This window comes from Rhinopithecus roxellana, chromosome 14, assembly GCF_007565055.1.
Source record: "Rhinopithecus roxellana isolate Shanxi Qingling chromosome 14, ASM756505v1, whole genome shotgun sequence".
NCBI lineage: Eukaryota > Metazoa > Chordata > Mammalia > Primates > Cercopithecidae > Rhinopithecus > Rhinopithecus roxellana.
The window spans coordinates 104484901-104509568 of record NC_044562.1 but is presented as its reverse complement, the minus strand read 5'-3'; the positions used below and the strand labels follow the sequence as shown (position 1 = coordinate 104509568).

Genomic DNA, 24668 nt, shown 5'->3' with positions numbered 1-24668 from the left:
AACAAGGATCCAATAAATATTATCTATTTTTTATGGGCACAACATCGTTTCCTGTTTTAGCCCTCTCCTTTTCTAACTGAATTCTGTTGACCTACTCAACCAGTAGGAAGAGCTACAGCTTTTCTCTGTGGACATTATTCCTCCCATGGCTGTTTTGGTTTCTCCTCCTCCCCTGTGCCTTAGGTAGTGTTTCTATCTTCAACCCAGTTTGAGGAGAGAGTAACACTGGTAATATCGTCATGTTACAATCATGTTACCTGATTATATATAGTCATGCTTTGCTCCTGCTGGGTTTGAGTTTTCTTCTTATTGAAATTCTCCTTCACCTTACTTCCCAACCCATCAACGAAGAGTTGTGTATCAGTAAAACAATGATTTCACAATATTAAAGTCATGTTAAATACGAAAGAAAAACTCCATACCTCCCATGACTCCAACAAACATTTTAATTTTCTGTATTTACTACTTTTCTAAGTCTATGTAGAGCCATTTATTTTTCACATTTGCAATGATAGGTCCTTTCCTTCTACCATTTATGTTGTGGGTCCTTCCCTACCCTGTTTAATGATGACACAGTATTTTATTTGCATAGTTTATTATTGTAACAAACACTGCAGGAACATCTGTGTGTGGATCTTCATCTTTTTTAATTCCAGTGTCAACTGCTATAGCAGTAGGTGTACTGTACGGTGGTATTCTAGTCAGTATTCTAACTGGCTCATAATTAGTCTCCACGGGTTAAAAATTCTGCTTTTGTATTCACTAGCTAGTGACTCTAGAAAAGTTATTCAATGTCTCTGGTCTCATAATCTCTAAAATGGGGATGATAATAGTGCCCATTTCAAAAGATTGTTATAGTTAACATAACAAGTGCTTAGAAAAGCTAGTGTTCGTACTACTGTGGCAACAGGGGGAGCTCAAAGTTTTGAATTATGGCTCCTCCTCTTGTTTTCGAATTAAGAAAAATTCTCAGGCGAGGGACACTTCTGGTTCAGAAGGTCTAAACACTTGGGGACTGGCTTGTTATCCATGGGATTTGATTCTGAGAGACTTAAGGAGCTGGCTAGAGGTGCTGCCTTGGCTTCTCACAGAATGAAGAAATGTTGAAGTTATAGTTAAGGATAAAGTTACTGGTGAATGCCTTTTAGAAAACTGTTACACAATAACACCTACAACTTCTACCCAAGAGCCCTGTGCTTTAATAAAATCTTACTCCACTATTTATTCCTCACTGGCAGAACCTGATAGTGAAAGGGTGTAAAACGCTGATTTGTGAGGCTGGCTGTAGGCTGGGTGTGATCGATGGTGATAATTGTTAGAAGGCAGCCTCACCATAAGGCTGGTGTGGGGCTAGAACACCGGTATATCTCAGGTTGTGGGCCCCTGTCACTTTTTAAAAACTAGCCTGCTCCTCCTCAGTAGGAATTAATTTGAATTCTGGATCTGCAAGACTGCCCTTGCCCCACTGGCCACTCAGGCCTGTTCCAGTGCTTTTGCTGTCACGACAATTCTTCTTAAGAGTATAGCCCTTGAAAGGTATAGCTCATGATGCTGTGTGAATTCAGATCCAGTTCTGTTGTATGTACTGGGTGAGGGAGATATGACTGCATCCTGAAGGTACCAGGGACATTGCAAATGTCTTCAAGTATTTCTTTTGTCCTAGAGCTACCAAAATTTTCTGTTTTAAAAGGGTAACAATGCTTAAGAGAAATATTAAGGGAACAAAATGGGCAATAAAAACCTCTGAAAAATCTCCAGGCCTTTTACTAGAGTCATAATTTTCCCTCTAAACATTATCTTTTCTGCTACCTGGCATACAACAATGCCCTCATAATATCACTATACACACAGAGTTATGAAATGTGGGCAAGAGTGGTTTTCAAGCCCCACTGGACACATAACCAATTGGAAAAGTCAGAGTAACACAGAAAGCAGATGTAAAACAAGCTGAAGTCTTTGGAGGGAGTCCGCCAGCAGACACATATGCACTTCACTGGGGCTCCTCTGTGACAAGATGAAGCTGTGAGCGATGTGGCAGAATGATAACAGTGCAACACTGAGAATCTAACAGGCACTCCCTGCCCTTAGCACACAGGGACTTATTCACACTCCATTAATGTCATGGAGAGGTTCCGAAAGAGAGATGGGAAATCATACTGTCTCCTGCAGCACTGAACACACTGTTAGCCTTTGTCTTTGAGAGGTGGTGGTGGTGGTGGGGGAGAGGCATTTGTCCAGGGAGTCAGGGCGCTAGAGCTGTTCTCAGCTCTAGGATGGTTCCAGCTCACATGCCATACGCACTAGTCTTCTCAAAGACTGTACTCTCTTCCAGGAAGGTCCTAGGAGAGCATTTTTAGACAAACCACTGAATCATGATCATGTGTTTCAGTGTTTTTGCCTGAGGCATGTCTCCTAATTTGGACACTGGTTCTAGATAACTAAAACTTCCCATCTCTGTTTCTAACATTCATTGTGTTAGAAAACTGCCACCATAGTATTTCTGCATAATGGAATTTTTTATCAAGCAAGTATTAAGTGGTTGTTGAAAACCTCTATGGAATTCACCTAGACTGTGTCACGAAGAAGCCATGGGTTCTTTTACCCTGGTTGGGGACCTTCCAAGTAAATCTGACTTACTACAAACAAGCCACCTCCAATATTTCACGAAAAAATGCAGGACTGGGTGGGGAAAGACAGAAGGAAAAGCCACATAAGCAATTATTTTTTTTTACCCCAACAAACTATAATATGCATTCAAAGAAACATCTGCTATAAGAAAAGATAAAGCCTCTTTTAAAATATGGTGACATCAGACACAAAAGCACAAGATTTTAAAAGAGCATTACAGAAAGCAGACCGCACTAGAAATTGTGATGTGGTACATTAGATTTTTACAAAACTGTAACCATGTGCTATATTACGTGCCATGCCCCAGGCCAGAGTGGGACACGGCTGGCATAGGGGACCCAGCCATGCCACCCGGGTATGGAAAGAATATGTTGGCATGAGGGCAGGCAGTATATAAGTGACAGCTCATGTGCATAGCTGCCTTCCTCCTGCTTAGCCATCTAGAGACTTCCTTAAGAGTGTCACAGCTAGGATGAGTTCATTGTTCAGTTTGTTCATTTTAAGAAAGTATCTTTCGGGAATTGTGTCTAATGTGGGTTTCTTTTCCGTACTTGGCTCCAATGTCATGGGCAAACTGCCAGCCATGCAAAAATCCAAGTACTCTGACAGGAATCATCTTAGATAATTCTGCTTATGCCAGCTAAACAACTTGCATCATCAAATAAACCGTCTTCTGACTGTATTTATAAAATGTTATATCTACCTAGCAATGAGACTACATTATGCAAACATTCAAGTGGAGGCTCATTCAACTGACCCCTGCCTGACAATATTTTTGTTTTTTATCTGGTTCTCATGATAATAATCATATGCCCTCCACAGAGAAACTGATGCTATGGAGTATCCATTCAGGGGATATGAAGAAAGAACGGTATCTAATACACAAACTAGTATTCAAAAGAATTCTGAAGTCACCATGTAAACAAAAAAAAAAAAAAAAAGAAAGGAAGAAAAGAAAAAATAAATCCATCCAAAGAAGTTGAAAACTCTTTCACATTCTTTGTGCGTTTTCAAGTCTACTGAGTACTTGCTTTTTGGGAAAAGCTGAATTCACTATGACAGTGTGCTTCCAAGTTGGCATTATACATTTAAAATTCATGCCTAAAGGCAATTTAACCTCCTGTGCAAAAAGGTGGTATCCAAAAAGGCCCTCAACATAGCAATGATTCTCGGGAGGAGCTCTGCATGAAAAATGCTCTTAGAAACGTGTTGGTAACTTCTGGTGGTAGGATGATGCAAAAGCTCCCTGAGTCCAGCACAAAATTAAAAAGAAAACATGGCTCCTGCCCTCAAAGAACATGTAATCTAATTGTCAACCAAGACTTATATGCTAAAAGATCATTACACATTCAAAATGGCACAAAATTAAGTGCTAATTTAGAACAAAGAGAACAGCTTGACTGAAAAACTGTACCCCTGCAGTAATGCTCTCAATGTAGAAGGAACTCATCTGTTTCTTGTGTTTCATTTGCAACTTGGCACAGCTTGGAAGAAACTACTTTCTACTAGCTAAAGGTGAAGAGGATCCTACGGTCATTTACATGTGGTTTAGAAATCTAGGGCTTTTGTTTCCCTTGAATGGATGTGACCAGTAGTCTGCAAACACCCTTCAAAGAAAACACCAATGACAAAACCATGAAGTTCTTTAGAGAAAAAAAGAGAACGTCTAATCTTGATCTGTGACAACCTGAGATCTACTTTACTCGAGGAACTGAAGATCTTTTGTTGTTATTAATTTAGCAAACCATTCCTTCAACATGGAAGATCTTATCTTAGACTGATACACCATCAAAACAAAAGTGGCCTACATGTTTTTCCTTCTCAAACGTTCCTTGTTGCACACAAGAATGAGTTAAGAAAGCAAAGAGGTCACAAGTAGGTGGATGAATAGGTGGTCACAAGTAGGTGGAATAGTCCCTTCAAGGGACTAATGTGTGGGGCCCTGCTCATGCAAAGGCTGACACAGTAGAAGCAAGAAAACACCAGCTGGGCACAGGTGCTCAATGCCGGAGGCTGACAGGGTAGGGTTTACAGAAGGCTGCCACGTACAAAATTTCTCCTTTGTCTTTACTTGGGCTGAAGTTAGAAACATTATTTTCTCTTTCCATTTTTTTTTAACTCTACTGATGTTGATGGGAAGACAATACTAACTTAAAAAACAACAAAAAAAGGGAAGCTTTTCCACTAGATTGAGTTTCTTGAAATAATTACTTCCAGGTTTTATATTTTATGTTCCAAATTTGTGCATGGAAGCAGTTCAACTTCAGATACAGCCACAGATGCAGTGTGCTTTCAGGTTTTAGTATTATAAGTTCAGGTGTAGCCTGTGGAACTGCACATACAAGTTAGTTTTTCTATGAAATGAAACATAACTGAATATAGAAAATTAAAGTGAATTTCTAATGGTAATCATCAGTCATCTAGCTAAAGATAAAACAGTGGAGCTACAGCAGAATAAATACTAAACACTCGTTATACACGCACAGCCTTGGTGAAAATGCTCACTTCAATGACTTTTGGCTGGAATGAATCTAACTTCGAAACACCTCAATGCTTCTTGGTTGTCTCTCACATGAAAAACTGGGATAAATATTCTATATAGCCTCTGTGCTTCCTTTCAGGATTGGGTCTGACCTGTTTTTTATGTTATTTAATTAGGTTCAAGTCACTGAATCTATTAACTTTAGTGTGTACATATTTTTGCATAGAAAAAGTGGAGAAAATCTGTGCTTTGGCAAATGGGGCACTCTGTTCTAATTCTTGTGGATTCTGTGGCAGGTGCTCACTTTAGAGACTCCTCCTCCATTTAGAGATGAGTGCCAGTGTCTGCTCTCCCAGTCTGAATATTTGGGATAAATCTTGTTGATATGGCTAATCCACTTGAGACTCCCACAAACAGGTGGCCAGGGTAGCAGTTAAAGGCTCCCTCTCAAGACCTGTACCTGACACTAAGTGAAACCTCAACTTTAACCCTTGGGTATGCTTAGGCAGAAGCTGGAAAGTGGGACTTTTAGCTGACATGGACCTAAGGATCAGTGAAGACTTGCTGATCTGGGATACAGATTGGGAAGTGGAATTACAGATGTATTATGCCGGCTAAGCATAAGATGACTAAAATTCCAGGGGGGAAAAGATGGACGAGGTGTATGTGGCATTTTTTCTTTTTCCCCATTTTAACAATTTCATTACCTCCCCCTCAAAGCAAGGTGATGTGGTTTCCAAATTTTGAAACTTTCTCCTTTCTGGCAGGCAGTGTGCTAGCGGCTAGCTGCAAATCAGATCAGAAGACATTTCAATTTCCCCCCCCCAGTCTAGCTTGTTAAGAACATAGTATAACTATTAAGTTATAGTGCAGTAAAATTTATTCAAAACCAACAAATATTTGTTTTTGCATAGTATGGCTCAAATGTTGTGGTGGGCATGAAAACAAAAAGCTGAAGATAGAGTTTCTGCCTTCAAGGAGCTTCTAGTTTAGTTGGACTGACACATGTAAACATGTTAAATGCCACACTACAGGGAGGTGTCCTCAAGGTGATCATCTGCAGACAGAGCATAACCCAGCTGGGTCAGAGGAGGTCCTTGCAGGGAGGAGACAAGCCCTAAACAGAGTCTTGAAGGCTGCGGAAGCGATAGCCAGGCTAAAGGGAACCAAAGGGATCTGGGCCATTGGAAACCATGAGAGAGAAAGCCAAGAAAAATGATGCAGCACGCTGTCTTGGAAATAACATTTGGAGGGTACAACATTGATATTGTACCTTCCAATATCAATGTTGGAGGAGGGTAAGCAGGAGGGCAGAGGATGGAGGGAGACAGGACTGCAGAAGTAGGCAAGGGCTCCTGTCACCTTTGGCCTTCCATGCCATTCCAGGAATCCTCGATCTTTCCTTCTAACTGAGAGGTGGTGGATTTTTAACAAGTGACACATAGGTGTATGTTTTATCTAAGTCTCTCTGGCTACAGTCAGGGAGAATATCTTAGAGAGGTAAGAAGAAATAGGGCTGATGCAATGGTGCAGATGAGAGATGATCAGAAATTAAACTAGGCAGTGGTAGGAGAAAGGGACGGAGAAGGTAGATTCTAGAAATAATCAGGAAGAAAAATTTAGGGACTTGAATGATTATTTGTATGTGAGACACAAAGGACAGAGGAGGCAGGGGAGTCCAGTCCTGGGTTTCTAGCTTGGGTGTCGGGTGGATACTCTTTCTACTAACTGAGAGTAGGAAAACAGGAGGAAGAGCAGAATTAGATGGAAAGTGAGGTAAGGGGGACTAGTGTAGTTCTGGAGAGGATGAATGTAAGGTAACTGAGGTCAGGCAGTCTGAAACTCATCCTGGATGAGAGATGAACGAGAATCAGTGACTATGAATATAAGTAGTAGTTAAAACCTTGAGAGTAGATGAAATTATCAGAATCCTGAGCCAAAAATGGAATTCAAGGCAACACTAACAATTAAAAGCAAATAGAAGAAACAAGTTTACAAAAGAGAAGGATTAACATAAGATGGGAAGAAAACAGAGACAGGTGCAAAAGAAGTCAAAGGAGGACGCATTTGATGAATGAGTGAGGGGTCTGCAGTCCCAAATACATATAGCAGACAGACACAGGATAAAAAGAGGGGAAATTCTCCAGATGGGGTCATCAGGAATTAAGAGTTACAGGTTGAACTGTGTGGAGTCGTAACACCCAGTCCTCAGAATGTGATCTTACTTAGAGACAAGGTCATCAAAGTTAAAGCAAGATCATGGCGAGGGGGTAGGCCTTCATCCAATAAGGCTGCGGTCTTCCTAAGAAAGGGAAATCTGGGCACGAGACAGACGACAAAGAGGGAAGGTGCTGTGAGGAGATTCGGGGAGAAGACAGTCATCTACAAGCCAAGGAGAGAAGCCTGGAACAGATCCTTCCCTCATTGCCTGGCTTGGGTGTCTGGGTAGAAGCTGACAACTTGATCTTGGGCTTCTGACCAACCTGCTGACATCTTGATCTTGGGCTTCTGGCCTCCAGAACTCTCAGACACTACATTTCTATGGTTTAAGCTACTCGGCTTGTGGTACTTGGTTATGGCTGTCTAGCAAACTAATACTGCAAGTTTACCAAGAGGAATTTCAACCACACACCAGGAAATGTCAGATTGGAGAGAACTGAGGCATAAATGGGAAGTAAGGAAGTGAAGACTACACTTTAAAATGTTGACATGAGAAGGTGCTGTAAAAAACCAGGGTGCTTAGTTTAGTTTCTAGATTGCAAAGACTTGAATGATTTCAAGCACAAATGGCTATCTTCTTGAATATTTTTGGCATGAAGTAGTTCACAGTTTTTGTTCACTGAATCCTGTGATTAAAAATGTCTATTGTAGTTACGTTCACAAGTTTTGTTCCTAGTGTTACTTGTTTGCACATTTCCCCCATTTCCTCACCAATTAGTCTTGCTAGATATCTGTCATTTCAGTAACTGAAATTCAAATTTCTTGGCTTTGCTGAAAAAAAATTAACAAAAGCAAAAGACAGAAACTGAAATTATAGGAGAGTGAGGCAGTGACTGGTAGAGCAATGTCTCAATGAGATGGGATCTCAAGGACAGCTTTGAAACCCTTGTCTATGAGACTTTAAGAAAGGAGACTGGTAAGACTGGATGTGGGTGTAGGTCCCCTTGCTGGGAGAGAGCAGGAAGCTGACGGAATTTCTACCTGGTGATTTCAATTTTATTCATCAAGTAGGAAGTGAAGTCATGTACTTGAGAGTTAGGGAGGGGGTTAGGGAGGGGACTGAGCAGGCTGGGGAAATTGAGAACTGCTGCTAGGGAAGGGCAAGGAAGCTGAGTGAGGACTGGTGGTGCTGAGCAATTGCTCAAGCTGAAGACATCTAATTTGTGGTAGTGCCAATCTTTGCCTGCATGGATGTAACAAAAGTGGTGTGAGTGAATTATGGCAGGATTAATCCAGGTTCAGTATTCTGCCATGATAGTGTGACCAAGGGATGGGGTGCAAGAAACAGGAGAATGCCACTTAAGAAATGATTTTAACACTCAAAAATGGAGACCAGATTTAGTAGGAAAGAGAAACAGGTAAAGGAGGATGAAGTGAAAAGAGAAGGATCCCTTTGTATTTCAGATCAGGGTTTGTGGGAGTTAGACTAAGTGTGACATTAGAATGAAAAACCCATGAAGTGTGGTGTTCTTGGTAATGACAACACAATGTAAAACCATGGGAGAAAGTGGTCAAAGTGGAGTGGACACAAAGGCCATAGGAGCTGAGGTCTAGGTACTGCTGGGATAGAAAGGTACCACACACTGCTCAACGGATATGATCCAATGAAGGGAGGTTCACTGAGGATGGTGATAAGGTGGTTTAGAAGCTGGCTGCTGCAACAAAAGAGGAGTGAATTGCACAACGCTTTATAAGCCAGCTCCTTACCACTGCTTCCATTAACATTTAAACATCCAATGTCTATGCCTAGGGAGAGGTGAATTTTTAAGTCTTATTTGTAAATCCAACAAAATGCATCTTGAAGAGCAAAATGAGGGGTTTTTGTTCTACTGACGTCATCACGTGCTAAAGTTAAACATACATCATACAGAAGACTACTGATAAAGTTTCAGACAAACAACATACCAGAAACTCCTGGTGGTGTCTTAATAAATTTTCCATTAAAATGACCAATAACAGCTTCGCATTTTTCTGTTGATTCCATCCTATTTATAATAAAAATAGAATACATAAATATTTAAAGGTCTCAGCTTTCCTCTTGTTCTGTGCATGCATAAACATTCTTATAGGTTTTTTGGATACAAATGAAAGCTAGTAAAAATGTGAATATGATAAAGGGTCTATTCTACCTTTTATCTAACTGCTACTTTTGTACTTCTATAGTAAAATGATAACTGATAACAATAAGAGTATATTCTGAAGCAAAGCAAGAATCAATTATATTGAGTGTTTAAGATCAAGTACATCAAATGTATAATTTTATTCTAATTGTTGTAAAATTGAAAAATCAATACACAATAGCTTTGTTAGCCATAATACTGAATTGAAGAAATAACAGTTTAAAATACTAGGGTATTTTCTACTTGCTAAAATACTAGTCATTTTTAAATTGTCTTTGCTTTTACAAATTCACAAAGTGACAGACTAAAAAGTCATGATAACAGCCAGTATCAGTGAGAGGGTGCGCCTTATATGCTTCTTACATTTGCTTCAGGTTTAAAATTAAATTTAGTGAAGTCAACTATATACCTTGTCGCCTTGGCTTTGGAGGAGTAAAGGTTGGAGGCTAACTTTACAACTTATTCTATACCTACAGGTGGATGAAAGTATCTGAGAAACATTGCTGGGAACTTAAATTACTTCAAATTATTTTTCTTTAATGGAATAAACACTGAATAATCTACTAAAACCACTCTATACACCTGGACTACTCAGAGTTACACCTTAGTTTTAACAAGCAGTGATAGTTTCAAAAAACAATGTAATTTAATTGATTTCTGTCTTTGGATACAGAAATGATACAACTTGATCTGTTTTCAGAACACCCACAGAAGTGACAAAAAGATGCTAAGCTATTCAGTGACTCACTTGTGTCATTTCAGCCAGTGCAGCATACACTGGAGATGCTGGCCTTGGTGACTTACTACTAGTAGGATATTTTAGTTTTATGATAAAATTATCTGGCCTGACAGAAAGAGCAATGAACTAAAAATCCAGATGAACCAAATTCCAGTCCCTGCTTCATTATTTGGCAGTTAGGTAACAATGGAAAAGTTCCCTTTTTGGTCTCAATTTTCTAATATATACAACAACATGTAATAATAATGCTTTGTTGTTGATATATCACAGGTCTGAGGTAAGATGTGACTGTCATTTGTGTATAAAAGTAAACTCTCAGAAATTCTTCCTATAAAATCAAAGTCAATACTTTAAAATATGTACACATTATTTGTTATTGCACGGTATTAATAAATTTCTAATTAATGCATCATATAAAAATCAGCTTTGGATTAGAATTTTGATAAAAATCAAAGAGCTTTCTATTTAGTATTTTTCCATCAGAAACCAAAATAACCACTACTCTGAAGTGTGTTTTTTTTTTTTTCCTGGGGAGAAAAAGATAAAAATTAGATGGAAGGAGTAGAGGGCACTTTAGTTATAACTAGACTTTTTTTTTTGGGAGAGGGAGAGGTCTGTCACCCAGGCTGGAGTGCAGTGGCATGATCATGGCTCACTGTATCCTCCAACTTCTGGGCTCAAGCAATCCTTCTGCCTCAGCTTCCCATGCAGCTGGGATTATAGGCATGTGCCACCATGCCTGGCTAATTTTTAAACTTTTTGTGGAGAAAGGGTCTCGCTCTGTTGCCCAGGCTGGTCTCAAACTCTTGGGCTCAAGCAATCCTTCCGCCTTGGCCTCCCCAAGTGCTGGGTTTATAGGTGTGAGCCACTGCGTGCAGCCCCTAGAAGATTTTCTTTCTTTCTTTTTTTTTTTTTTAAGACTAAGTCTCGCTCTGTTGCCCAGGCTGGAGTGCAGTGGCGTGATCTCGGCTCACTGCAATCTCCATCCCCCAGGTTCAAGCGATTCTAATGTCTCAGGCTCCCAAGTAGTTGGGATTACAGGCGCCTGCCACCATGCCCAGTTAATTTTCGTATTTTTAGTAGAGACAGGGTTTCACCACGTTGGCCAGGTTGGTTTCGAACTCTGCCCGCCTGGCCTCCCAAAGTGCTGGGATTACAGGCATGAGCCACTATGCTTGGCCTCGATTTATTTCTTTAAAAAAAAAAAAAAAAAAAAAAAAAATCTGAAACAGAAATTATAAAATGTTAGTATTTGTCATATCTGTGTGGTGGTTACACAGGTATCATGTCCTTGTCTTACTTTTCTGAATGTTTTACATATTTCATTTTAAAACCTAACCCATTTACTTTACTGATGAATCAAATTTCCATCGAATAAGAAAAACATGATTTATCTATTGAATTCAGGAGACTGACTGTTATTTTTAAAAAGTTAGAAGTATCCTGATCTAAGGACACACACCCATTCAGAACTTTTGCTCATGTGATAGTTCCTTTCCATGAGGACCCAAATATTTAGTGTGCTCAGCTTCATGAATTCTAATAAACTTGCAAAAGATCTGGAAAAATGCAGTCTGGTATTTACACATAATTTAAGTTTAAGGTGCAACTGCTCCCACAACCCCAGCTGAAACTCTCTCTTCTTGGTCATTTTTAGTTTTCCAAGGTAATGAGGAAAAGCTATTGTTGTTGACATAATAAAGACAGGGCACAAGGCTTACCTAGCAAAGCCAACACCACGGCTTGTACCACTGGAATCACGTAGTATCCTTGTAGAAATAACTTGTCCAAATGGTTTGAGCATATTTTCTAGTTCTTGCTCATCCATGGAGAGTGGCAAATTAGAAATGTACAGGTTGGTAGGATCTTGTTCCTGTTGCTAAAACAGAACAGAGTGTTGTCCATTAATTTCCAACAGAAGGTGAGATATTTATGTTAACACACCTATTTTTATTAGCTACTTTCTTTGCTCAAGTCCTTTTAAAGTACTCAGAACCTCAGAACACCAAAGTCACCTTGGATGCTTGAAAACAGTGTCTGAAGCTTGGACAATCTGTGCAGACCAGACATGATCCCACCAAGCCCTTCTTAGCAGATCTGGAAATGGCACTAGTGAGTTGGAGAGAATGCCCTCATGGAACCACAACTCTCATTTGTTTACAGTGTTTCTAAAAATAACCGACCTCTCCTCCACTGTTACTTTTAGGAGTCCATTTCAGGCACACTATTGCGCAGGAAACTATTACTGCTAATAATTCAATTTAGAGATACATGAAGGATTCTGGACCAAGTCATCTATAGTCCAATAGGGATCTGCCCAAATTCCCATCCTCTGCTCCATAGCAAAGTTCATACTACTTTTGAGTCATGATCAGCAATAGTAAAAACAGCTAATTTAACAAAAACAAGAAATCACAAGGCCATATAAAATAGTTAATTCTGGGTAGGGCAAATTTTAGACTCTTGGAAAAGCTTAACTCAAGAGTAGATGGGGGAGGAAATACTTTGTTCAGAGGACATGGCATTGACTTGGGACCTGAAGATCAAGCAGAAGTCAAGAGGCTTGCAAAAGGCTATCTAAGGGGTTTGATTTTACTTTGTCAGTCACTACTACTTCAACTTTCCTACTTAAGCAGTGCTGAAAGCAAGGAGAATAATTATGTATCTATAGGCAAAAGGCAAGGTAGCCTTGCCAGAGCTGCAAAATGTTCTTGAAGTCATGTGTTTTATCTTTAAAAAAAAAGTCATGTAAATTTTGCAATCTGCTTCCTAAGTTTATTTTAATGGAGAAACAATGTTTTTGACCTAATACCAGTAAGTAACACTGACACTCCAGGAAGATAAGCCATGCTTATCTTGTGATATCATGCACATGAGTTGCATAATGACATTTCAGTTAATGGCGGATGGCATATATGATGGTGGTCCTGTAACAGAGATGAAAACTTCCTATCACCTGGTGATGTCTTGATGATCCTGACCGTGTGTAGCCCTGGCTAATGTGTGTGTTAGTGTCTTAGTTTTTTATAAAAATTTAGAAGGTCATAAATAATAAATTTTAAAATAGAAAAATGCTTATAGAATAAAGGTATAAAGAAAATACTTTTGTATAGCTGCACAATGTGTATGTTTTAAGCTAAATATTACAAAAGTCAAAAAGTTAAATTTAAAGGTTTATAAAGTAAAAAAGCTACAATAAGCTAATTCATGAATGAAGAAAAAAAATTTTTCTTTTTTTGAGATGGAGTCTCGCTCTATGCCAGGCTGGAGTGCAGCGGCATGATCTCAGCTCACTACAACCTCCACCTCCTGGATTCAAGCGATTCTCCTGCCTCAGCCTCCCAAGTAGCTGGGACTACAGGTGTGTGCCACCATGCCCAGCTAATTTTTGTATTTTTAGTAGAGATGGAGTTTCACCATGTTGGCTAGGATGGTCTCGATCTCTTGACCTTGTGATCGATCCACCCACCTTGGCCTCCAAAAGTGCTGGGATTAAAGGTGTGAGCCACCGCGCCTTGCCAGAAATTTTAAAAAATAAATTAAATGTAGTCTAAGTGTACAGTGTTTATAAAGTCTATAGCAGTGTAAGGTCTTAGGCCTTCCCATTCACTCAGCACACACTCACTGACTCACCCACAGCTACTTCCAGTCCTCTAAGCTCCAGTCATGATAAGTGCCCTATGAGGGTGCACCATTTTTATCTTTTGTACCATATTTTTACTGTACCTTTTCTATAGATACAGAAATACTTATCATTGTATTATAACTGCTGACAGTTCACACCATTCTCCTGCCTCAGCCTTCCGAGTAGCTGGGACTACGGGCACCCGTCACCACGCCTGGCTAATTTTTCGTACTTTTAGTAGAGATGGGGTTTCACCATGTTAGCCATGATGGTCTCGATCTCCTGACCTCGTGATCCGCCCACCTTGGCCTCCCAAAGTGCTGGGATTACAGGCGTGAGCCACTGCACCCAGCCATGCTTTAAAGTCTTGATTCAACTTGAAAGTTTACTGATGAGGAAATAATATTAAAAAATGCTATAAATCAGAATCCCAGAAAGAACTGGGCTCTTAAACCACTCTTTGATATAGTGAAATAGAGTAGACTAATGCAGGAAAGTATTTCCTATGATGTTAATGCACTTGTTTTCAATAGCAACGACCCTGTCAGTTAGAAACCTAATTTCATTTGGGATGACCTTTAGTGCTAATGTTATTTATGTTTCTTTTCAAATGGTCAACATGTCCTGCAAACATTGCCCACAAAGTTGCAGTAATTAAAAAAACAAAAACAAAAACGGGGGGGGGGGGGGGGGGGAGAAACTCCAAGCTGGCAGCACATGCCACAAAATAACAAAGTGTCCATGAATTCTTTTTTTCCTAATCCCTTCTTTTCATGGGTGTTTTTTCTTTTTAAATTTTACTTTCTTTTTAGTTGTTGTCCATGCATTCTTATAACCACACATTCACTGTGAACAGGATATACAATACATGCAATAACTGGTGGTGGTTCTTGAAATGAGGATCGTTTAGTATCTTTAAAATCAGTGAAAACCATAACTGGCTTATTATTTACAATGCTATGTCTGAAAAAAATACTTATTCTTTCAATTATAGGTGACCAAACATAAAAATGGGGTCAATGGGCCTCCTTTGTCCCTAGGCATGGAAGGGGTTCACGGGTTTCCATAAAAAGCAGAAAACTAGATCCCACACTGGCTGTCAGAGGGATAAACAGCTACTAACGTTCACGTGAGTAGAAAAGCCAGGCTTGGAAGTCCTGCACAGCATAAAGCACTCAGTCATCATCCGAAAGAAATGAACAAAAACCTCCCCGTGAGTGTGGAATGGTTCCTAAAACTGCAAGAACGGGGACTTGGCAGTAAGAGCAGACATCTGTTTTCTCTTTTACGGAATAGGTTCAACAACCAGCAGATAGCCGGTCACTGGCATGTGACTGCAAACTGCTCAGAGCATGGTTGAAGCTCTGGATGGAGAGGGGGAATTACATTCCTGCTCGTGTGACTGCCTATTTATTGAAAAAAACGTGTAAACTTCCCAATAGCCAAACAGCACATGAGGATTTGCTGACCCCCATCAGGCAATAGGAAGAAATGGAAGGCCTACAGAAGCCACTTTGTTAATAGATATAAACAATGTCCATTCCCCTTTTCTGTCTTTGTAGCTCATTATCTGTGTTTCTTTTCCTTTTATAGAATCTGAGTCTTTTATTTGAAAGATGTAAACATTTGTAACATTTGCCTAGTTTAACATAAACAGGTTTTCCAAAAGGCCCAAAGCCATTAGGTTAAGTTTCATCAGTGTACTTGAGGGATATAATTTTTAACTGTCCCTTTCTTAATTCTCAGTATCTGCCCAAGCTTGGAAAAAAGTTATTTTCTTAATTAATTTATTTGATCATCAACAAAACAAACACTAAAAACCTACCATATGGCAGGTACCAGGCAAAGCACTGAAAATTAAAACACAAATAAAAACCAATCACTGGTCTCTAATGCCCTCATTTTGCAGTTTTGCAGCAATTTAGTTTTGAATATTTGTGGGGTTCTTTTTCAACTTAGGTAGCCAGTATGTCAAACAATATTATATTTCTGCCCCTATCCTCTAAGTGATTGCCCTTAATTTTTTTCTGATTATATAAGGATGAAAGACTTTTAATATATAGCAATATGAGTTTTCAACACATTATAGTATCCTGATTAGTTCACTAGAGGAGAGTGGAAAGTGATGGGTCCCCTCCCTATCACGCAAGCACAGGGGCTGGACTTAAACTTCTTTTAAAAATCACTTCCCCTCTGGGTGTGGTGGCTCATGCTTATAATCCTAGCACTTTGGGAGGCCTAGGCAGGTAGACTGCTTGAGTTCATGAGTGCGAGACCAGACTGGGCAACATGGCAAAACCTGGTCTCTGCAAAAAAATACAAAAATTAGCCAGGTGTGGTAGTGCATGCCTGTTGTCCCAGCTACTCAGGAAGCTGAGGGTGGGAAGATCGCTTGAACCCAGGAGGCGGAGGTTGCAGTGAGCTGAGATCGCCCCACTGCACTCCAGTCTGGGTGAAGAGCCAGATCTTGTCTCAAAAAACAAAACAAAACAAAACAAAAATCATCTCCGTGAAAGATGTGTGTCAGGTGCTCCTTTATCCAGACAGCATAAAGGGGCTAAGTCAAGTCTAGATACTCAAACTCATGGTTCTACGGCATAGAACGATAAATGCACTGATATTTAAAATACCTCTTGTAACTTTAATGATATCATAAAAAAGAAATCAGGTCTAGGAATCTCAAGTCATTCTACAGGGACCTAAAGAAATTCACAATATGCAGAATGTTGGCAGCTGGCCAGCACCTCTGAACCTGAGTACTGGTCCTCGCCACAGATGATGGAGGAAGAGGTCCTTTTCCTTAGCCAATTTATAGTATCAAGCTTTCTAAAGAGGTCTTTGAACAGTGCTCATTTTCAACCTGGGGGAAAGCTAGTATTTGAAGAGCGCTGTAGACATGACATATAGTGCCAGTCTACACCCAGTCCAGTTTTGAATAAAAGCATTGTAAAGGCTTCTTCAAAACAGTGTATAGTTAATATTCTATGCTGCTTAATGTTACAGGCATTGGAAATGATGCCTAGGTAAGTGTTCAGTGGTCACTCCAACTGAAGCCTCTATATTCTTAACAGATTGCTAAAATAGAACTCTTCCTAATTCTGTTTGAGGGGAGACCACAAAACAATGGGTGTTGGGCACTCCCACATTCCAGAGTGAGAAACCAGACCACCTAAAGACAGCCTGAAAGGAGCTGCTGAGAACTGGTTTGGGACACTTAACTGACCACCCACCTCCTGTCTGTGTCTAAGAGACTGGAGAGACTGAGAGTGAGCATTAATTATGGGGAGAGAAACGCTGAAGCGTTCCCAGTCTCACCCTGTGAATTGCTTTCCTCTCACCATCAGTCAAGCAAGAGGGACGACCACTCAGGGAGATTGATCTGTGTCTTAGGAACCTGAGTGGATACAACAGATAGATGTCCCACTTAGAAATCTAAGGAATCTTCAAGGAGAAAGGATGAAAGGCTGACAAGTGTGGCCGGGAGGTAACTCTGTCCAAAGGATGACTGGCAAAGGTAGATCAGATGTGGGCCACACAGGTAGAGTTGGCCCAGGGTTGTTAGATCCTCCCAAGGCTGCTTCGAGGGGCAAGAAATCCCAGCAGAAAGGGGTTGAAGATAGACCATTAGATTATCAGGAGCTGACCATGTCAACCTGAGGACATGTATTCTTTCACTTCAAGGAGCTATAGGAGAAAGATCAATTTAGCGGAGGTAGGGATGGAGTTGGTTAAAGATCTCAGAAAACCAAAGCATTCCATGAGAGAAAGCATCAGCATGCTGCCTGGCTACAGAAATCAACATCAGATCACCTCATTGTCAGGTCATCCTTTTCCAGCACACCAACCCTGGAGGGGTTAAACAAAGCCACGGCTAGTAAGCTGAAGGAAGAGTGAGAAAAACACAAGCTCTGGAAATAGGAAAGAAATTCATAATTTGCTCATCTTACTATAAGCTTGCTACTTGCAGCAGACCTAATCCAGGGAAGGAAGAAGCTTCAGCTGAAGATTCACTACATGACACTCAAAATTTTTGTCAAATAAACAGTATTGGAGTATTAAATTATAGGCATCACACACTTAACATCACAATCTGTTCCTGAAAATCAGAAATTGAGCATCAAAATGTTAACCGAGAGCCTATTTCAGATTATGTTAAATAGGAAAAAATTATAATGTATTACACATCAGTCATAACCCTCAACCAAATTTTCTAAAATGTAACTATTTTATTTTCCTATTTTTTTATAGTTCCCAAAAATGTAACTAAATACATTCATCATTACATCTGTCTCTGTGCATGTGTGCACACATATAACAAATGGTTCTGCTGGGATGGAAACACTGCTTCCTGATCACCAAATAATCAATATGGTTGTCAGCCAACAATTGCTTTTTAGGCTGTGATGTCTCTCTCAGCACCAACAATATCCAAGACACACATCCCTTATGTTGACTCTCAGGAGTTTTAAAAACATCTACATGTGAGTCTGACATTCTATAAACTGTATTTGCTATGTAACTTGAGACTCTGACTGAAAATATACTGAAACATATGTATGCTTCATGGAGTTTGGCTATGAAAAACTGAGGCATTCTACCAAAAAAATATCAACCAGAAACACCTGAAATGAAAGAAGCTAGGGGAACTTCTTGAAATGATGACAGTGGCTACAGAAGTCATGAGAGTTGCCCTGGATTTTATCCAAAAGCAAGGAGCTTCAATGAGTGCATTATTTAATAGAATGGACAGTGGGGAAAAGAAGAAAGTTGTTTTCCGAGTGTGCCCTAAAAGTCCTGCTTATACAATGCTGGGTTACCCATCGTTTACAGAACCAGATTAAAATTCTGCAAATCATTATGCAACATAGGTATCACATAGTCACAATAAACATATTTAAAACCTCTTTATCACTGTCTTTCAATAATGTCACAGAGAATCTCTATATGAGGGACACATAATCTGAAAATCATGATGCTCAATATTTACAGTTTCTGAGGCCAGGTGTGGTGGTTCACGCCTGTAATCTCAGCACTTCAAGAGGTTGAGGCGGGTAGATTACTTGAGATCAGGAGTTTGAGACCAGCCTGGCCAACATGGCGAAACCCTCTCTCTACTAAAATTACAAAAATTATCCGGGCGTGGTGGCAAGTGCCTGTAATCCCAGCTAGTCGGGAGGCTGAGGCAGGAGAATTGCTTGAACCCAGAGGGGCAGAGGTTGCAGTGAGCCAAGACTGTGCCACTGCATTCCAGCCTGGGCGACAGAGTGAAAAAACTTCTTACTCTGGAGTTTAAGAAAATCTAAAGTAAGTTCAACTCAATGCAAAGTTTAAAAAATATTAAATGGCAACAGCTACTTAGAAAGGTGATTCCTTTTACTAATTACTGAAATCTTTATGCTGATTCTTTCATTCAAAGTACATCTCTACCCTATAGCTGCATACAGGTTTTTCAACATCCTTAAGGTCCTAGTAGGCAACTTATCCGCTTACCAGAGTCCTTTAACTTCTATGAACCTTCTTATGTGTATGCAAATGCTTCTCAGGGAACAATTACGTGCTACAATTCAGAAGTAGCAGAAGACAGTATAAAATTACTTTCCTCTTTACTTGAAGAAGCCAGAAAATATAAAAGTATTGCTCTTTTAAAAAGAATACTCACAAGATCAAACTGCTGAGTTTCGGGCTTGAAAATATTTTCTGTAGCAACTGAAGAACTCAGGTTTTAAAAAATTTACATAATTACACAGATGTCTTAATAACTGCACTGTAGGTAGTAGGTATTAGGATGTAATGCAAACTTACATTTGGGTAATAAAGAGTGGGACATAAATACCAGTTTATTCAGCAGAGATTCCTAAATGTGTGTGGTACATAACGGAATGTGTATTATGGAATGTAAGCTCTTAAGAGAAGCATGCCATTCCAAGTGTGACTCTCCTAGTTGGGCCTTGGCTCTTCTTAACAAAATTGAAAGTCGGGTTGGGGGTAGATGCACTAGACAGTCTAAGGTCCCTCCAGCTTTAGAATTATGACTGCACCTGAACTAGGGATTTAGATCATGTAAGGCCAACTTTTTCAAGGCCATCAAGTCTATCTAAGGCATCATTACTTTTGGAAGAGGGTCTGAGCATCTTAAACTAACTTTCGGGATGAAACTAATGCAAGGAGAAAGACACAACGACTGGCTGATCAATTCCATTTACATCCAGAAACTGTGATATTCTAAGTCAAAACTGTAGCAGTAAACTACCATAAGATGAAAGTTTTCAAGAAAAATGTACCTTATAATTAACATCCATGTGTACTGTGCTAAAATACATATAAAGCATGAAACATGGTCTCCCATTTTACTATCCCCTAACATTCAGGCATATTACTCACCTGAAGAAATTTTCAACAATATTGCTCATCTAAAATACACTAAAAGTTCATCAGAAATAAGTCTTGAATAAAGTCATTATAGAACTACTAAAAAGTAGATTTATATCCCATCAATAATCAACACCTAAAAATATTTTACTACTGTACAATAGAAATAGCATCTGAAGCTTACATTCGCATTAAAACTACTTGTTTTAATATTTGTATAATGTATGTGCCAGTTATACATATTTCTGAAATAGAATATGCTATACACAATTATCTTTTGAAACATGTCTAGAAGAGTATTCATTCCTTGGGCACTGACATTTAAATTTTTTTTTTTTAAACAGTACAGATCTTAAAGACTCACAAACACCTGATTACCTGAGAAAATATGCTGCTATTTCTTCAATTTACTTATGGGGTTACATAATTTACTATGTAAATTTTATATATTTATAAATCCTCCTTCACAGATTAAGTTACGAGGAACAGTCCTCTGCACAAGAGTGACTGTGGAGGCTGCGGAGGCACAGGACAAGTGTCCAGAAGGTGCTGTGCTGAGTGGGATGAAGGGGAGATTGCAGATGCGGATAGAAAAAGCAGACCTGTCAGGCTTCACAACCAAAGCTGTGGAACAGAGAAGCGATTGCCGGCTCTCAACTCACCTTTGCCATTTGAGCTTGAACCCCACTGGCCTTCAGGGCAGACACAGCTTTTTGAGCTGCTGCAGGGCTGTCAAAGTCGACAAAACCGTAACCTGAAATGCAAAAACACATTTAGTATTTAAGCCATTATTCTGTGGTTAGGTAAAAGGTAAAAGAACAGCTCTACTTTGTTTCTGGTGCAGGCAAGAGAGATGAAAATGTCCTGAGGGAGCTAAGGCATTAATAGCTGCAGGCCAGCGGCCTCCTGGGCCTTTCTTCCCTGTCACCAGCCAGACAAGCGTCCCTTCAGAGGGAGCTGGGGAGTAAAGAACCAGTGTTTCCCTATTCAAGCTCTGACGTGTCTTGTATTTACTCGAAACAAACAAAAAGACATTTAAGTTGCCAAACAAGGTTAAAAAAAAGAAATTAAAAAAAAGGAAGAATAAAAGTCAACTTCAGAGAAATAGCATTTTAATGATTCAGTAAGAAAGATGGAGCCATCCTACAGAGTTTACAAATGACAGAAACAAAAATTTTGCAGATAAACTTGTATTTTTAAAAATTAGAATAAGTACAACTATTAGACACTCCCAATATAAAATAATCTAAAGTTTAGTACTCAGTTAAAGACATCATACTTATTTTCTTAAAATACAGCTCATCACACCCCTTCCAAATAAAGAAGAGCTGGGGAAAATGCCTCAAGGCACCTAAAATATGTTTTGGCAGTTCATGTTCTAAAGTCTAAAAACAAAACATAACAAAACAAACACATAACCTCCTAAGAGATGCACTAGTTTGAAGTTTCCTTATCCATAGCTTTACAAACATTTTTAATGAGCTGGTCATCTGTCTTCCCAGGCCACAACAAATCAAAAGCAGAAAATTAGGGGAAAAGCGGGGCTGGGGTGATGGCAGGCCTGCTACAGAGTAAGTATATGAATGGCGTCTAATGGCAAAAACTACTAACAAGCAATGAAAGAGAAAAATCTATGCAAAGAATAGGACTTACACAGCATAAGAACTAATAGCCTCATGAATCTCAACAGATCCCATGAGTATCACTGTATCAAAATAGAGAATCACAGACTTTTCACTGTGATAATTATAAGTTATTGAGAAAAAGGTTAAGTTATACTTAGTAGACTAAAGAAACAGGGTACCAGGCAAAATACCAGAGCCTTCCATGGAACTCAAACTAATATTAAATGAGTAAGAACACTTTGAAAAAGAAAAGCATCATTGGAAGGTTGTTTAGAAGAGGAGCCAGCCCTATCATTTACTTACAGAAATATTACTAAGTAGTAGTAATTTAGATAGTATGATACTAGTGACAAAATCAACATCAATACAGTCAAACAGAAAGCTCAGAAACAACCCAAAGTCAGTTTTGCAGTATTAGTACCAAAAATATGGCCTGGTAACGGAGTAAGTTATAATGAGATGGAGCAGACTATCGACTACAGGAATAGATGTTTCAGGAGAGATGAATGTTAAAACTGAAACAAGAAGCAGCTTCCTTATATTACTTGGAATTGGGCTGAAATAATTTGATTTAGACAACAGAGAAACAGCCAGGCTGGAGAGCAAAATGAAGAGGTTGATCTAGGTAAAACAAAGAATGCTACTTAAGTGCCAGGTTAGAAATAAGGTTAAACATATCTTGGATGTTTTTTAGACATCTGTTGTCCATGCTAACATGCAACAACACTCTGTGGATACACACACAGGCATGTACATGCACATACTCTCTCTCTCTCATACAGTTTCAGCGGGTCATAAATGAGCACCCAGCTACAATGAAATGATACAGCTTTTACTGATGGATATTTAAGTTTTTTCCTTCAGTTTTGCTATTGTCAACAAATTACAATAAACAGAATATCTCAATTTTGATGTTATTGTATTTGAAGTTACTACCAACTCAGGTACTATTTGTATTCTGTGATCTGTTATTTTCTTATAGAGAAATCCACAATGCTTGTATTTTAGTTAACTGTCAACATCCTTTTCTGGCCTTTCCCAATGCCTACCACACTATGGCTTTTATAACCATTTGCTGAAGACAAACATAATAGTTAAGTATGCAACCTTGTGCTCTTTCATTTCTCTATCTGTATTACTTTCAAATAAATAGAAGATAATATAAAATTTCAGTTATACAGGCTCTACGGATTTGATTATAATAGGTGTAAAGACGTTTTTGAAGGCAGCGTTCACTGAATAACATGGCATCCTCTCACTGAGGCTTCCCAGGAGAATTCCTCTCAGGTTTCAGGACCAGGAATAGTTATGTTATTCCTGCTCCCTGGATTTTCCTCTCACATTGTGATGACTGAATCATGGGGAGAGCTATGTTTTCTATTTTTGCCGTGGCCACTAGGAAACACAGGGACATTTGGTAATAACTTAAAGCTGCCTGCTTTTACCCTTAGTTTTCCTGTTAGTCTAATTCATCCTGAAACTATTTTTGCTAATGTGTGTAAGTGTTCTGGTCTTACATGCACTTCTGTAAGTATAAATAATCAATCAATTTCATAACCAATCTTTTGTGAGCTTTTTTTTTTGTGTCCTGAAATGCCACATTTACCAGTATTGGAGGGCCTATAAATGCCTTTTGTTGGCTAAACTTTGAGAGAAACTGAAATATAAAATAGCAACTGAATTGTGAATTTTAAAATTTAATAACTTAGGTACATGTTATTCTAATACTTCCTTCAGCTTAATTATCTTGAAAATACATGTTCCAAACATATGTTTTGTGGCAAAAAGTATTCTGTAACCCTCTAAGATCTCTCATTCCCATATATAAAGTCCTTTGATCTGTTTAATCTTAAAAAATTAGTATATAACACAAGTAGCTTTCATTTACATTAATATTCTATAATCTTTTATGCATTTATTTTATATTCATTTATCAATCATCTATATGCCTATCTATCTACCTATCACGTCATCTTGGGTAACATGTTATCTAACTTTATTATGAGCTAAGTTAAGTGTTATTTCTTCTCATTTGTCCTGAAATTACTTTTTTCTTGCTTCTAGGATTTTATAAACCCACTCTTACTTACCCTCTCCACTCACGCACTCACCCACCGTCTCAACCCACCAGATATCTGTTGACACCTATTGCTGGGAGGCTTGTGTGAAGCAGAGAGCCCTGGAAGGTTTCTATTACTGCCCACACACCCAAAAGCAGTGTCTCCCAAGACCCACTTTAAAGGAAGGTCTCTAGGAGACTTCTTGTATCTAAAATCAGTTCTGAATTAGTCCTACCCTTAGTCAGAAGTCCATAAATCTCTCTACTATGGACCCTTACCAACTGTTAAGGGTTTGTATTATGACATGTTAGATTTAGCATTAGTTTATTTTTACCCATACTTTTTCTAGATCATGTAGAGCAATTTGAAAAGCCTTCTATGGAATAGGTTGCTTTTGGAGCAGAGTGTAAAATAGTGTGGTTTTCAGTTCAGGGATGTGGTGAAGAATTCAACCTCTGGGTCCTTTCTTTTACTTAATTAGGGCAGCTCTGCTTTTTAACACACTGAGCCGACATGTAAACTTTCTTTTGGGGTGGGGAAGAAAAATAGATGAGGTAGGGTATGGATGAAACCACTCGTCTACTCTGATTTCTCTCTAGTTTCAAAGTGATGTTGGTGATCAGCTTCCTATTTTTATGCCTGCAAGAGTCTGTTTTTCTTTATAAAACCAAAAGATTTCTTTCTGTGTCTCTGCTCTCCCAAATCATTTATAAATGTTAAATAAGACTAATCTTGGAAACTAAGTATATGCATTTCAGTCTACAATTTGACTCTCTCTAGTTTAATTCATTTAAAATATT

At 39.0% G+C, this 24668-nt stretch overlaps 1 protein-coding gene across 10 annotated transcripts in view; it reads right to left on the bottom strand.

The window, feature by feature from the left end:
• The window catches only part of RBMS1 (RNA binding motif single stranded interacting protein 1), a 213652-nt gene that overhangs the window by 19270 nt on the left and 169714 nt on the right, over positions 1 to 24668 (bottom strand). For all 10 annotated transcript variants that reach the window (XM_010379099.2, XM_030916221.1, XM_010379102.2 and 7 more), the window contains 3 exons: positions 20846 to 20937; positions 11911 to 12068; positions 9236 to 9315 (listed from right to left, as the gene is read on the bottom strand). In XM_010379099.2, coding sequence (XP_010377401.1) covers positions 9236 to 9315; positions 11911 to 12068; positions 20846 to 20937 — 330 coding nt within the window. The remainder of the gene's footprint in view (positions 1 to 9235; positions 9316 to 11910; positions 12069 to 20845; positions 20938 to 24668) is intronic.